The sequence below is a fragment of the Polypterus senegalus genome, chromosome 1, assembly GCF_016835505.1.
Source record: "Polypterus senegalus isolate Bchr_013 chromosome 1, ASM1683550v1, whole genome shotgun sequence".
In the NCBI taxonomy this organism is placed as follows: Eukaryota; Metazoa; Chordata; class Cladistia; order Polypteriformes; family Polypteridae; genus Polypterus; species Polypterus senegalus.
The window spans coordinates 331,813,229-331,829,144 of NC_053154.1; the positions used below are offsets into that span (position 1 = coordinate 331,813,229).

General features: G+C 45.1%; 1 protein-coding gene across 1 annotated transcript in view; it reads right to left on the bottom strand.

The window, feature by feature from the left end:
- The window catches only part of otog (otogelin), a 231,377-nt gene that overhangs the window by 208,188 nt on the left and 7,273 nt on the right, over window positions 1-15,916 (bottom strand). Inside the window, exon 2 of the mRNA XM_039740451.1 lies at window positions 11,967-12,054. Within this exon, the coding sequence (XP_039596385.1) occupies window positions 11,967-12,054 (88 nt within the window). The remainder of the gene's footprint in view (window positions 1-11,966; window positions 12,055-15,916) is intronic.

A 15,916-nucleotide genomic window follows, 5' to 3' on the forward strand; every position in this document is an offset into this window, starting at 1 on the left:
CATGATAGTTAGAATTTGTTACTGACCCTCACCTGTTCTGTTTCTCTTCTTGGTACCCAAACGTGCCACTTGGTGCCATGGTCCACCTGCCAAGTTGGTAAAGTCATCTCTGATGGAGGATCGCAGGAATCATCGGGCAGGGGGGTCCCGTCATCGGATTGGCTGGCAGTGGCCAATTGGGGGAGGTAACTTAATGCCCGAGGTCTCTAGGACTTTGAACAAATCCAAATCTTATTATGGGATGCCATCTGCTGCTCTGTACTTGTCATGTTTCTATTGTAATGTGGATGACTTGTCTTCTGGTCTGTGTATTGTGTTGTATTAACCCCCTTTTTTGACACCCACTGCACGCCCAACCTACCTGCAAAGGGGTCTCTCTCTGAATTTCTTCCATTTTTTTCCCTACTAGGGTTTTTTCGGGGTTAGAGAGTCAAGGCTGGGGGGCTATCAAAAGGCAAGGCCTATTAAAGCCCATTGCGGCCCTCCATGTGTGATTTTTAGCTAAACAAAAATAGATTGTATTGTATTGTAGAATGCTGTCTGCTTTAACTATTAGTTATTAATATTAATACTCTGGTGAAAATACAGTATATGTAATAAAAAAAATTCAACAGACATTTGGACCATCATCTCTGTCTTCACGATAAATAGAAATTTATTTGACCCCAAGGGGGAATTTGGCATTTTATAAGAAGCTCTTTAAATAAATAAATACACACACTCTATCATCTGAACACACACCAGAATGACTGAAGAGGAAGAAAAACTTCTGACTTCTGGCCCTGCAAGGCGCTATACAGGCGTTGTGAGGGATGCCCATTGTCCTAAGCCAGCCAGGATGCCCTCGCAATGGAAGGACAGGGGGAGACAGCTGCTTTAGGGCACTGCTTCCCTCAGAAACAATAGCAAACCCAGGCTGGGATCTCCGCATGGGTGCCCACAGGGCATTCTGGGCATTGTAGTCCTTTGGGAAAGCCCAGAGCTGCATGATTTGAGAGTCCAGCTTCGGGGCTGCAGGTTCGTGACACCAGAAGCACTCCCAGGTCACTGAATTAAAGGAGCTGCCTGCCATACATTGAGGAGCCAGAGTCGGGAGGAAGGTGTATAACGCTAGCGAGGAGGAGGAGGAGTGGAGGAGTGGAGGAGTGGAGGAGGCAGTGACTGAGAGAGAAAGAAGACAAAGAGTGTGCAGTCTTGCACTTTATTGTACTTGTGAGTGTTGTGGAAGAGTTTCCCCCAGTAAACACTCTTTGTGCTTTTAGCTTGTGTCCATGCCTGCTTGTGCTGGGTGTTTGGCGAGCTGGAGCGCCCCCTGGTGTCCACAGAGTATTGCTGTTAGTATAAAGGACCCCCAGTCGTGTTTCTTGCCACACTTCTGCTAAATAATTTATTGGCTGAACGTCCTCAGCGTTGGTGTGTCAAGTCACAGAGAGGATGTGCAGCACTGTTCATAATGACATACAGTTTTATTTTAATTCTTTCCTTTGGTATGACTTTCAGGGGTCCACAGTGCATCCCATAACCAAGCCTGCCCTTTTATTTAGCTTGTTGATTTGGTGGGCCAGCCCAGCACACCACACCAGCCATCAAAGAGAGGAATGTGCAGTATTGTTCATACTGGTCATCGGTTTTGTCTTCATTCTCTCCTCCACCACTACCACCAGTGGGACCAGAAGGCACCCCCATAATTGAGCCTTCTATTTCTAATCAGTTTGTTGATTTGGTGGTCCCCTCTTGAAGTGACGTCACCAGCCCTGCATGCCACACTGGCCATCAAAGAGAAGAGAGCCTTCCTTCAGATGGGTTGATTGATTTGGTGGGCTGTCTCTGATGCGGACCCCCAGGTATTTGTTGGAGTGCACGACCTCCACATCCACTCCCTGAATGGTGACCGGACATTGAGGCTCTTTGGCGCAGTCAAGGATGATAAGCGGTTTGGTTTTGCTGATGTTGAGTAGCAGACAGTTCTCAATGTTCTCCCCCTGACTCCTCTCCTCTGTCTCAGTGGACCCCCATCAGTGGTGTAGCACCTGAGAAAGCCTGCAAGTGACGTTTATTCCTCTTGTTCACATCACCGTGGAGTAGCGCAGAGTGACATTCTTCCACATGAAGACAAATCGATGCCCACCATCGTAGACATGACTGGGGTTTATCCACTGGAAAAGATATTTTGTGATACGTTTTGGGGTCTTTTTTTGTGCTGTTCTGCATGTACCCAAAGCTGGCCTACAAAATGACCTCCAGCAGGCAGGCAGGCAGGCAGGCCACTGGTGTGAATGTCTCTGAGCAAACAATCAGAATCAGACTTCATGAGGGGGGCCTGAGGGCCCAATGTCCTCTATTGGGCACCGTGGAGCTCATTTGGCATTTGCCATGGAATACCAGAATGAGCAGGTCCACCACTGGCAGGCGCCATGTGCTTTTCACAGATGACAGCAGGTTCACCCTGAGCACACGTGACAGACGTGAAAGGGGCTGGAGAAGCCGTGGAGAGCATTCTGCTGCCTGTGACATCGTTCAGCATGGCCGGTCTGGTGGTGGTGGGTCAGTGATGGCAGGTCTGGGGATGCATATCCATGGAGGGACACACAGATCTCTACAGGCTAAACAATGGTGGGCACCTTGACTGCCATTAGGTATCGGGATAAAATCCTTGGACCCATCGTCAGACCCTGTGTTGGTTCCTCCTGGTACACGACAATGCCCGGCCTCATGTGGCGAGGGGATGAAGGAATTGATCCCATTGACTGCAAAACACTCACTCGCCTGACCCCTCTGGGTGGTACATTATGTTTCAGTCCATCCGACACCTCAGCCTGTCCAGGAGCTCAGTGATGCCCTGGTCCAGATCTGGGAGATCCCTCAGGATACCATCCATCACCTCATTAGGACGTGGTCAGGCACGGGGGGTGCGGGGGCATACAAACTACTGAGGACGATTTGGAGTTGCTGCCATGACATTTCGGCCAAATGGACTCGCCTGCCTGCCACCTCATTTGTTCCCTTTGGTTGTCGGGGATCCCTCTGTCTGTTGATCCTGTTCATTTCCGTCCTTTCGTTCCTCACACTTCACCATATCAGTCCAGATCAGTAGAGATGGCCAGCAGGAGATCATTCTTCATTTTTTTGTTCAGTTTATATGACATCAGTGTCTCTCAGTCATTTTGGTGCTCATCTTGAGTGTGTTGTGGCCCACTAAGGTGGGGGTGTCAATGGCAAATCAAACTGGAGTGTCTTAGGGGGTCAACTGAGGACAACGGTGATCTGAGCTGTGACCTGCTGTGACCCGCTGCACGTCCCACTTTGTGAACCACCACTAATATCAACAACCCCCAGGACAGCCCCCCAAACTTTTAGGAGACTTCTGGGTCGCGACCCAGTGGCAGAGAAACACTGTATGCAGTTATACTCTTCAGTTACATTATATAGCGCCTTTCCAGTGTTCCAAGTGCTACTGAAAAATCCCAAATGAGTAATGGGAGCCGGAGCAGAGAAAGAAAGAAAAATCAAATACATAAGATAAACAGAGCACAGGCTCATGAAGCTGCCATTTACATTAAAGGAGCTTTAAAGAAGAAGAGAATTCAGTTGTCCAGACACAAAGTGTACGTTGGCGTAATACACTAAAGTGGTCTCCCTGCAATTAGGGTAAGGCACACGGTGGCCGCCTCATCACGTCAATAATTAACAAGTGTCACTGTGAAGGTCCCACTCCCGGCTCCTCCTCGGCATGCAATCCCAACAACTGATCGCCTGACGGCTTCCTGCCACCTGTCGGTAGCCACTTATCTCAGGATGAAGGCAGATGGCAGGTGGTGACAATGTGGCATTAAGTGAGAAGGCTGCAGACCGGGCCTGCCAGGCCTCGTCATGGTGTCGGCCTCTGAGCCTCGAATGAGTGAACAACGGGCTCCTTTATCGGCGTCCAGAGAGCAATTACACTCTGAACTACACGGAATTAGAAAGTGACAAACTGGGACTCGGTTATATGTCAGAGAACTTAATAGCTCTGTGGATGTTAGCATAAAGAGCGGGTCGGGCAAGGTGCCGGCTCTCTGAATGGCCAATGTGAGACTGTGGTGGGCTTCAGCACCTCGAATTCATGGGGGCCTCTCCGGCTACAAGCTATTAGAACAGAAAATCCAACCTGATGTTTTATTGTTAAATTTAACAGAGATAGCGGTGGTGAAGGAAGGATTGTTCAGACTTCATTTAAAACATGAGAGGCGAGGCATTAGGAAGGAAAGACCTGGGCTCATTTTAAAAGTCTTTTGTCAGTCTTAAGGCCAGATGATAGATAGATAGATAGATAGATAGATAGATAGATAGATAGATAGATAGATAGATAGATAAAAGGCACTATATAATAGATAGATAGGCACTATATAATAGATAGATAGATAGATAGATAGATAGATAGATAGATAGATAGATAGATAGATAGAGGAAAGGCACTACATAATAGATAGATAGATAGATAGATAGATAGATAGATAGATAGATAGATAGATAGATAGATAGAGGAAAGGCACTATATAATAGATAGATAGATAGATAGATAGATAGATAGATAGATAGATAGATAGATAGATAGATAGAGGAAAGGCACTATATAATAGATAGATAGATAGATAGATAGATAGATAGATAGATAGATAGATAGATAGATAGATAGATAGATAGATAGATAGATAGAAAGGCACTATATAATAGATAGATAGATAGATAGATAGATAGATAGATAGATGTAAGGCACTACAGTGGTGTGAAAAACTATTTGCCCCCTTCCTGATTTCTTATTCTTTTGCATGTTTGTCACACAAAATGTTTCTGATCATCAAACACATTTAACCATTAGTCAAATATAACACAAGTCAACACAAAATGCAGTTTTAAATGATGGTTTTATTATTTAGGAGAAAAAAATCCAAACCTACATGGCCCTGTGTGAAAAAGTAATTGCCCCCTTGTTCAAAAATCACCTAACTGTGGTGTATCACACCTGAGTTCAATTTCCTGATTACTGCCACACCTGTTTCAATCAAGAAATCACTTCAATAGGAGCTGCCTGACACAGAGAAGTAGACCAAAAGCACCTCAAAAGCTAGACATCATGCCAAGATCCAAAGAAATTCAGGAACAAATGAGAACAGAAGTAATTGAGATCTATCAGTCTGGTAAAGGTTATAAAGCCATTTCTAAAGCTTTGGGACTCCAGTGAACCACAGTGAGAGCCATTATCCACAAATGGCAAAAACATGGAACAGTGGTGAACCTTCCCAGGAGTGGCCGGCCGACCAAAATTACCCCAAGAGCGCAGAGACGACTCATCCGAGAGGTCACAAAAGACCCCAGGACAACGTCTAAAGAACTGCAGGCCTCACTTGCCTCAATTAAGGTCAGTGTTCACGACTCCACCATAAGAAAGAGACTGGGCAAAACGGCCTGCATGGCAGATTTCCAAGACGCAAACCACTGTTAAGCAAAAGAACATTAGGGCTCGTCTCAATTTTGCTAAGAAACATCTCAATGATTGCCAAGACTTTTGGGAAAATACCTTGTGGACTGATGAGACAAAAGTTGAACTTTTGGAAGGCAAATGTCCCGTTACATCTGGCGTAAAAGGAACACAGCATTTCAGAAAAGAACATCATACCAACAGTAAAATATGGTGGTGGTAGTGTGATGGTCTGGGGTTGTTTTGCTGCTTCAGGACCTGGAAGGCTTGCTGTGATAGATGGAACCATGAATTCTACTGTCTACCAAAAAATCCTGAAGGAGAATGTCCGGCCATCTGTTCGTCAACTCAAGCTGAAGCGATCTTGGGTGCTGCAACAGGACAATGACCCAAAACACAGCAGCAAATCCACCTCTGAATGGCTGAAGAAAAACAAAATGAAGACTTTGGAGTGGCCTAGTCAAAGTCCTGACCTGAATCCAATTGAGATGCTATGACCTGCATGACCTTAAAAAGGCGCTTCATGCTAGAAAACCCTCAAATAAAGCTGAATTACAACAATTCTGCAAAGATGAGTGGGCCAAAATTCCTCCAGAGCTGTAAAGACTCATTGCAAGTTATCACAAACGCTTGATTGCAGTTATTGCTGCTAAGGGTGGCCCAAGCAGTTATTAGGTTCAGGGGGCAATTACTTTTTCACACAGGGCCATGTAGGTTTGGATTTTTTTCTCCCTAAATAATAAAAACCATCATTTAAAACTGCATTTTGTGTTTACTTGTGTTATATTTCACTAATGGTTAAATGTGTTTGATGATCAGAAACATTTTGTGTGACAAACATGCAAAAGAATAAGAAATCAGGAAGGGGGCAAATAGTTTTTCACACCACTGTATATAATAGATAGATAGACATTCACATACACATGAAATCCACCATAAGACAAGAGAAGACAAGACAGATAGCACTTCTGTAAAAAGTCTTGACGCCTCTGGAAGTTTTCCCATTTTCTTGTCACACAATCCCAGTAATTCCCAGTGGATTTCGTTTATTTTTTCCTCACGTTGATCATCACCTAAAAACTCTTCAATGCCAGACTGAAGACAGATCTCTGCCATCTAAATTAATTGATGACAAACACTAAACACCCAATCCCTGACCACATACTGGAAGTATTTACCCCCTTTAATGTGACACATCACTGGTGTGGCCAGTTGGCTTTAGATGTCACATCATTAGCTCAGCGGTGGTCACCTTTCTGGAGTTTAATTTGATTACATCTGGAAGGTTGAACAGTATGGTGGCCTCACCTACACAATGAGGGTAAAAGGCCACAACAAGCCAAGTCAAGGGATGGAGACCACAAAATCTCCCAGTCACTGAATATCCAGTTCCACCCATCAGTAATAGATGGACAGTAATTTGGTATGCGGGTTCCCAACGCTAACTGAAATCTACTTATGTACTTATATACGTCCATAGCCTGCAGCTCGGTCACTGTGTGAGGTGGCGTTGGGTCCCCCATCTCAACTCCTCTCACTTTGTTGGCTGTCTGCCTATATAAGGCTGTCCGGCGCTCCGGTCTCTACATTCCCTTCCTTGCTTCGCCACAGGATTCACGTCTCCCTACCGATAACTACAGCCTTTTTATTTAATCCACAGCTTCTCCGCTGTTTTATTGTTTGTTTATTACGATTATAGTTATTGTGTATTTTAGACTTACTTTACATTGTTCAGGTCCCCATTTCCTTTATCATTCCAACCGTTCCCCCATTAACATGTCTATCGAGGTGATCACCATCGATCAAAGAACTGTCACTTACCGAGTGGTTTCCATGCCCAGAGATGGCACCTGCCTTTTCCATTCTCTGTGTTACATATTGCACGGCCATATCAGGCTCACTCTTGATATCCATTGTGTCTTATGTATTGAATGACTGGACAGCTTCAAGGTGTGGACTGATGACGTACAGGAGATAATTAGACTACACAGGAGCACTAGAAGAGTCAAATGCTTAAGCCCTTCACCTGTGGATCTGCATGTGAGTTGATGGGTGTCACTGAATTGTTCGGTTGTCACTTTCAAGTGTACTGAAATGGCCAAATATTTGACACCTTTGGACAACCGCCAATGCCTCTTAAACATCTTAGATTGACAGGTGACGATTTCAGTAGTGGACACTTTGATGTTTATGAATGTTTAAACCCTCAAAAGCTGGATGTGATTTTATCGATGAAACTGGTTGTGTGCTTACAACGCTTGACAGATGCCGAATGTCACTTCAACACAAGTCCTACAAATACTGTCGTCATTGAAACAAACCATGAAACTCAAACCGATTACGACAGCAGCAATCCAAGCTGTGAGATTTGAGACAAGATTACTGTTCACATGGCTGACTGTACGTTACATGCTCAAGAGTAAGCTCAGCGCACCGCTTGGTCAGATTACAACCGGAGGGCCGAACTCACAATGTGGTATACAAAGAGATCTTTAACAAATTATTATTGGGATATTTACACTCAGTTTAAAAAGGTTTAATTTTCTTCTTAATAAAAATTTTAAGGCAGTACTCCACCGCTGCAAAGCGCGGGTATTTTGCTAGTTAGGAATAAATTTGATGGATTAAAAGTCAAGACGGAGCTAAAGAATTTAGGGGTGATTGTTGACTCTGATCTGAATTTTAAATCGCATATTCATCAGATCACTAGGACAGCATTATTTCACCTAAGAAATATATCAAAAGTTAGACCTCTTATAACATTGAAAGATGCTGAGAAATGAGTTCACACTTTTTGTTTTCGATCAACTAGATTACTGTAACACAAGCCTGTGAGGACCACCTAAAAACGGCATCAATCGATTACAACGAGTGCAGAACGGAGCTGCTCGAGTCCTAACTAGGAAAAGAAAATCCGAGCACATCTCTCCAGTTCTGATGTCACTACACTGGTTGCCGGTGTCACTCAGAATTGACTTTAAAATCCTGCTTATGGCCTATAAAGCCTTCAATAATCTGCTCCATCTTATATTTCAAATGTCTGACATCTTATATTATAAATCGTAACCTCAGATCTTCAAATGAGGGTCTGCTTAGAATTCCAAGAGCTAAGTGGTGAGGCGGGCAGGCGGCCTTCTGCTGTTACGCACCTCAAATCTGGAAGACGAGTTTACTGATAGAAATTCACCAGGCTGATACGGTGGAGCTCTTTAAACAAACTGCTGAACACGCATCACTTTATAGTAACATATACGTTTTAGTGTAACCCTGATATTCTGTATATGCATTAAATTAATATTACTATTCATAGTGGCTCCAAAACTGAGCCCTACTCTCTCTGCTGTTCTCTCTCCAGTTTTCTGTGATCTGCACCACCACCACCTGATCAAAGCACCCTGATGTCCCTCCATTGACGGTTTAAAGGCCAGAAGTCCACATGGCCGTCATCATCAAGTCCTTCCATGAGAACCCTGAATACCCTGAGGACTGACTGAGGTCATTGATGTCAGGTAGAATGCCTAGAGGGGGCTGGGTGGTCTCTGACCCCCTGCAGATTTTGTTTTTTTCTCCGGCCGTCTGGAGTTATTTTTGTTTTTTCTGTCCCCCCTGGCCATTGGACCACCTTACTTTTCTTCTATGCTAATTAGTATTCCATCCATTATCCAACCCGCTCTCTCCTAACTACAAGGTCACAGGAGTCTGCTGGAGCCAATCCCAGCCAACACAGGGCACAAGGCAGGGTGCCAGCCCACCACAGGGCGCACCCACACAACACACCAGGGACAATTTAGACTCGCCAATGCACCTAACCTGCATGTCTTTGGACTGTGGGAGGACACGGGGAGAACATGCAAACTCCACGCGGGGAGGACCCGGGAAGCGAACCCTGACGGGTCTTCTAACTTCGAGGTGGCAGCGCCACCCACTGAGCCACCGTGCTGCCTAATTAGTGTCCCCTAACTTTATTTTGACTTTTTTCTCTCTCTTCATCATGTAAGTCAGCGTTTCTCAACCTTTAAGTATTTCTGACCCGAGTTTTCATAACAGTTTTAATTGCGCCCCCCTAACGCTTTTTTGAAAGGAGCCCACTAATGCCAATTTGTTCTTTTTTAATGAATGATTTATCATAGATGCATATTTTATTACACCTACTTAACTTTTATTGACATTTTTTCTAACTCTGGATTTATTTTTCTATATCAGAATGTAGTTTAAGTTTATTTGTTTTGGTTTGGATTTTTCATATTTTTGATTCTTGTTTCCTTTTTTCCACGTCTTCGCGCCCCCCTTTTTGTTACTTGGCACAGGTTGAGAAGCACTGATGTAAAGCACTTTGAGCTCCATCATTTGTATGAAAATGTGCCATAGAAGTAAATGTTGTAGTTGTTTGTCTTTGTTGTCTTTCTCTCACTCTCGCTCCCAGTTAAGTTTGGGGCTCATTTCAACATCGTCCTTTTAACAGACAAAACCTTCAATGGCCGAGGCCCTGCTTACTTATCTGAGCTTATCATGACTTATATTAAAGTCTCAAGATGTCGGCCTGCTTAACTTTCCAAAGATTAATTAAATAACAGCTGGAGGTCGAGCTTTTAGTTCCAGGATTCCCAAAGCTATGGAATGATCTGCCTGCTCATATAAGAGAAACCCCAGGCTGAAGACTTGCAACTTTAGGATGGCACACCCTGACTAGAGCTGCCGATTAGCTGGGCACGCTGCATTTCTGTGTGTCAGACGATTGTACAGAAATATAAATATTTAAAAACTGTCACCACCCCTCCTCTATTCTGTTTCTCCTCTCGGTTTCCTGATGTGTCACTTGGTGCCACCGGTCTGCTGCGTATGGACAGATCACCTGTCAGACAGGCGGACACCGATGGTTCACCCAACGCACGTTTATTTACACGATCCATATTTACAAAGTGACGGCACACAACCCCAATACTCCCCCAAAGTCCAGGCCCCCACAATGCCTCTCTTTCTCTGGTCTGCCTCCACTCCTGTCCTCCTGAGCTCTGTCCTTCTTCCTTCCGACTCCAGCCATCGAATGGAGGGAGGCGGCCCCTTTTATCCTCACCCGGATGAGCTCCAGGTGCCGTCCAAAGTGTGGCAGGAGTACCGGCTGTGCACCAAGAAGCACTCCGGGGGTCCCTGGTCTTCTTCCGCCCAGCACTTCTGGGTGTGGTGGAAGTGCTGAGGGCCAGGGCTCCTCATGCATCGGGGCGCCCCCTGTTGGCGACCACGGGCCCCTATAGGGTTGGGCTTCTAAGTTCCGTTCCTGTGGTCCCAGTCTGGAGGTGTAAGCCCTCCTCCGGTCCTCCTGGGTGTCCCAGCTGGGTGCCACCCCCAGCCACTCGCCTTGGGATCATCAGATGGAACGTTTCTCTCATCAGACTGGACGGCCAGCACAGTCTCCACTATACAATGTCCAGCAAGAGGTGGGCGGCTAGTTGGCCGAGGTCTCCAGCACTGTTGACATTTTCAGTCTCCTCCTTTGTCAACTGGCCATAGTTCATCGGTTAAGTAACAGACAGTGTGGAACACCAGCTGAGTGTCCTTTTCTTCTACTGCACCACCACACGATGCTCAGACCAGTAACAACATGCCCTCAGTGCCTTCTTTCTCTTCTTTCCTCTCTTCTCCTCCCAAGCTCTGTCTTCCTCCTCCCACCTGAGGCGGCCTTCTTTTATGTGCTCCATGACCATCTTCTGGCAGCACTTCCTGGTGTGGTGGAAGTGCTGCAATCCATGGTTCTGTAGCCATCTTCCAGGTGCCCCCTAGTGGTGGCCATGGACCCCCAACAGGGTTCAGCTTCCAAGCTCTGCTCCCGTGGCCCCCAGGTAACCCAGGGCGGGTGCCCTCTCATGGTTCGGTCTCTCTTCCGGTTCTTTCACGGCGTCCCGGCCAGGTAGGGTCTCCAGCCATCCGCCAAGACTGATATCGGCCATTTCCATTTTTGTTTAGTCCGTTTCTACCTTGTCCTCTGTGTGTTTTAACAGATCTGCACTTGTGCGTACCAGTCCTGTATTTAGTCATTTGTGTCATCTGTACTACTGAGCTCTGAGTCTGCACTCAGTGAAGGGCGCTATATAAAAAAAATCAGTTGCATCGTATTGGATTGTAACCTTTAAAATCGACAGCAGACTACAGAACCTTCTGGATTGCTCCTAAAGGTAAATCTCATCATACGACAATGAAAAAGTGACACGTCATTGGGTCTGAGCCATTAACTTGTGACGCCTGGAGCCACAGCTGAACCCGGGGCTGAACTTGAGGACCCGCTGGCCCAGATAAAGAATGAGGTTTACGGGTCAGAAGTGAGCTTCCCTGTAGAAACGGCTTCTTCTGCGTACTCCGGATCTGCTGGAGGTGGCCTTAGACTGAAGGACATGCACCCCAAACTGTAGACCCCCTTTGCATGGCTTAGCTAAATCTTTAATCACGTAACTTGTCATCTTTTCACACGGCGTGAATCAAAATGTCGTGAATGAACCGTTTGACGCATCCTTACCGGTCGCTGAACGCATCACTGCCTGCTGGACGTCCACCGGGTGCACCACTGGCCTTGGGGCTGCCGTGCCCGCTGTTACATTGGGCATCTGGAACAAAACAAAATGAGGAAATAACGATTGTGTTATGTTGTCTGTCAGAAGATTTCACTTCTACAGGCCTCGCCGTTTGTAGCCGCCTGTGACGCTCATTACGACTGCGTGGTTTTCACTTCAGCTCTCCAGATATCCCAGTTGATGTCGCTTAAGAAGTCGTGCCTACGCAATGTGAACAGAAATACAGATTTACAACACTGGACGGATTGGTTTGCTGAATTCTGGTGTACGGTCATCCCTCCTCGATTGAAAGGTGAAAATCCGCCCAGTAAAAACCGGATGTTTAGTTGGATATACGCATTTGAAGCCCTTATAAACTCTCCCAGACTCTTAGAAACATTTCCCGCACAGTTATAGAGCGTAACCCCTTTATATTCTCTTAGATATTACGTAAGATTCGGTGAAATTATGTATGTAAACACACTGCTTCTGTCCATCCATCCTACCCGCTATATCCTAACTACAGGGACACAGGGGTCTGCAGGAGCCAATCCCAGCCAACACAGGGTGCAAGGCAGGAAACAAACCCCGGGCAGGGTGCCAGCCTACCACAGGGCACACACACCAGGGACAATTTAGGATCGCCAGTCCACCTAACCTGCATGTCTTTGGACTGACGGCAGACACGGGGAGATCACGCAAACTCCACGCAGGGAGGACCCGGGAAATGAACCCACAGGTCTCGTAACTGTGAGGCGGCAATGCTACCCACCGCGCCACCGTGCCACCCTAACTAAGTGAATTTATCCAAAATCGAAATTACAACTTCACTACGTGAGATCTTATTTTCGATTCTTCTTTCGGCAGCTCAGTTGAAAAAGAAATGTCATCCATCCAGGTGGGGTCCGTCGTATTTAAGCGTGAGTAAAAACTGCATTGCAATATTCTAATGTCACCCGTCGTTCCAAAATGGACTTATAATTATAAATGAATGAGTCAACTGTTAAAGTTTCACTTAATTAAATGAAACAATCCACACATTTCTTCTGACATATCAATACAATATTTTTTAGTTACTGCGGTGGGTGGGCGCCCTGCCCGGGATTGGTTCCTGCCTTGTGCCCTGTGTTGGCTGGGATTGGCTCCAGCAGACCCCCGTGACCCCGTGTTCAGATTCAGCAGGGTGGAAAATGGATGGATGGATGGATTTTTTAGTTATCAAGTAATAAGTCACTTCTTCAAATAACTGAATAATATTTTCAGAACTCTTTTTCTTCTTAAATTCAGGATTACTCATTATGCCGAAAAGAAAGTGCAAACACACAATGTCCTCGTCTTATCGGATTATATCACATTTACTGAGAAAAATAGCTTCAGCGGAAAAATATAAAAGAATGTAGACACATGCAAATAAAAATAACTTTACTCTTTTCAATTTAGTGAGTTCACCATGTGTATAATTAATGACGTCTGTTCATTTAAGAGGCTTGACGTATTCAAAATATCCAACTATATCAGGGTCACGGGGTCTGCTGGAGCCAATCAAGGCCAACACAGGAAACAAACCCCGGGCAGGGTGCCAGCCCACCGTAGGGCACACACACCAAGGACAATTTGGGATCGCCAATGCACCTGACATGCATGTCTTTGGACTGTGGGAGGACCCGGGAAGTGAACCCAGATGGGTCTCCTTACTGCAAGGCAGCAGCACTACCACTGTGCCACCATGCCACCCCTATTCGAAATATTTAATGGCTTATTAGCTTGCCAGTCGCTGTGATTATGGCCACCATATCATAATTAGAGTGATAAATTGTTACTAAAGGTTGATATCCATTTAAAAACCCAAAAGACATTATAAAGGCGTATTATAGGGAAAGGCGTCTTCACGACACAAATGTCCTCGTTTCCAGAGAAGGAGAGTTGGCAGCCCCGTATTCAATAGCACCGTTAATGTCCTGGATGGCAGGGGCGGACTGGCCATTTGGGCAATGCCCGGTGAGCCGCGCACTCTGGTCTGGTCACAGGCTGGCCGTTTCATGAAATACATTTTATGTACTGGTTACTGTTTGACAATAAAATTAATTTTCTGAACTAGTAAACATTATCTGTCTGGTGCTGCGATACTTCTATATAATAAACCGTATTACGTCATCAAGTACACAACATTGCAACGAAAACTGGTCCAAACCGCCTTTTGCCGATTTCTATTTCGGTTAGCATATATACCTTATTGCAATTTCTTTCATCTCATATCTAGTATTTAAATTCTTCCGTATTAATAATTAGTTTAGATTATGTATTATGCATTTTATTGTTCTCTGGTCGTTGGCGTGAGCGATAATCAGCTGCGATTATTTCTACGATGAAATAAAGTTATAAAACACAGGATAGGAATTTTTCATATTAGGACGGAACATTTCTAGCTTATCGTTAAGTTAACGGGACATTTCAATGTGTGAGGTTTTCATTGTCACCTCGGTTATCAGATTCCATTGTAAACGAGCACCTTGATTATCGAGTTGAAAATCGGTTACTTTGCTTTAGGCCGCCTAACCGCCTATATGGTCATTATTTGGCATTGAATTAAGTAAAGTTCTTTTAACACCCACTCATGCCCTCGTATCATTATCGTTCATGTCAGCAACTCGGCGTCTGTTCTCAAATATGGAGGAAACAAAACAGACGAGAGAGAAAGGACGAGATCAAAAGAAAAAGAAAGTGATGGACGGTTCATATCATAGGCTCATAGCAAGTAGCGAGCCGCGTACTCATCACACATTTTAAGAAAATTGCAATGAATAACCGGCCGGGTGGGTCGACCTCGTCACGTCACCTCACTCCGGTTTGGCTCCTGCTGGAGGGCTGCAGCATCCGACGGTGGAGATAATCAGCTGTAGCGTCTCTTAAATGTGGTGTGCAGCTACCTGCCGACGGGGACGACCCTATCGACCATCGCTGAGCGTCTTGACGTTTCGGTCAGGACAAGCAGAAGACGATGGGAACGAAACGGTAAGAGGCGAGCATAACGCATTACCTCGACACGTCAACACGACAGGGAGCTTCATCAGCGAGACCTAAAACAGACAGACGACTTCTCACCATTTTGGTTAATCACTGCACATGCGGTGACAAAGCTGCGCCTGCCATCAGAACTCAGAAACGATCAGCAGGTTCACCTCCGCCGTTCACGCCGACGGCTCATTTATTACATTAAGTTCTGGGCTGATTAACGGGGGTCTTCAATCGAAACGCAATCCGCACGGAGCAGCCGCTAAGTGAAGTGCGACACGCCGGCTTAGTTTTAAGTTACGACACGCGATGTATGGACAGGAATTAAAACCCCGTGAGTAGGACTAAAATCAGACGGAAACGGTCAATTGGATGACTGATGACCTTAAACCACGCCCTAAATTATGATTTATGAAAATCTGAATTATGAAACATGGCGTATGAAATGTAGTCCCATCCTAAAAATATGAATTATGAAATTTACCCTCACCCCCAAATTATGAATTATGATAATTATGTCCCCCCCCCGCCCTGACACGTAACTTCATGTTTAAAAACATCCGATTCAAAACTAATAATAGGAGCAAGTGGTGGACCTTTGAACACTTCTTAAAATAATCTGAACGAAGAAGCACATCGTTCACCTCAAAATATACGAAGGTCGTAAGGAATGTAAAGGTCCACACTTGCTTGGCTTTATGGATTTCAAGAAAGAGAAGATATTTTTAAATGAGGCTCCTATTATTAGCTTTGAGTCGGGTGTTTTTAAAATGAAGTTACGTGTCAGGGCGGGGGACATAAGTATCATAATTTGGGGTGAGGGTATAAATTGTATTATTTGGGAATGGGACTTAACTTCATACACCATATTTCATAATACATATTTTTATAAATTATTTTCACA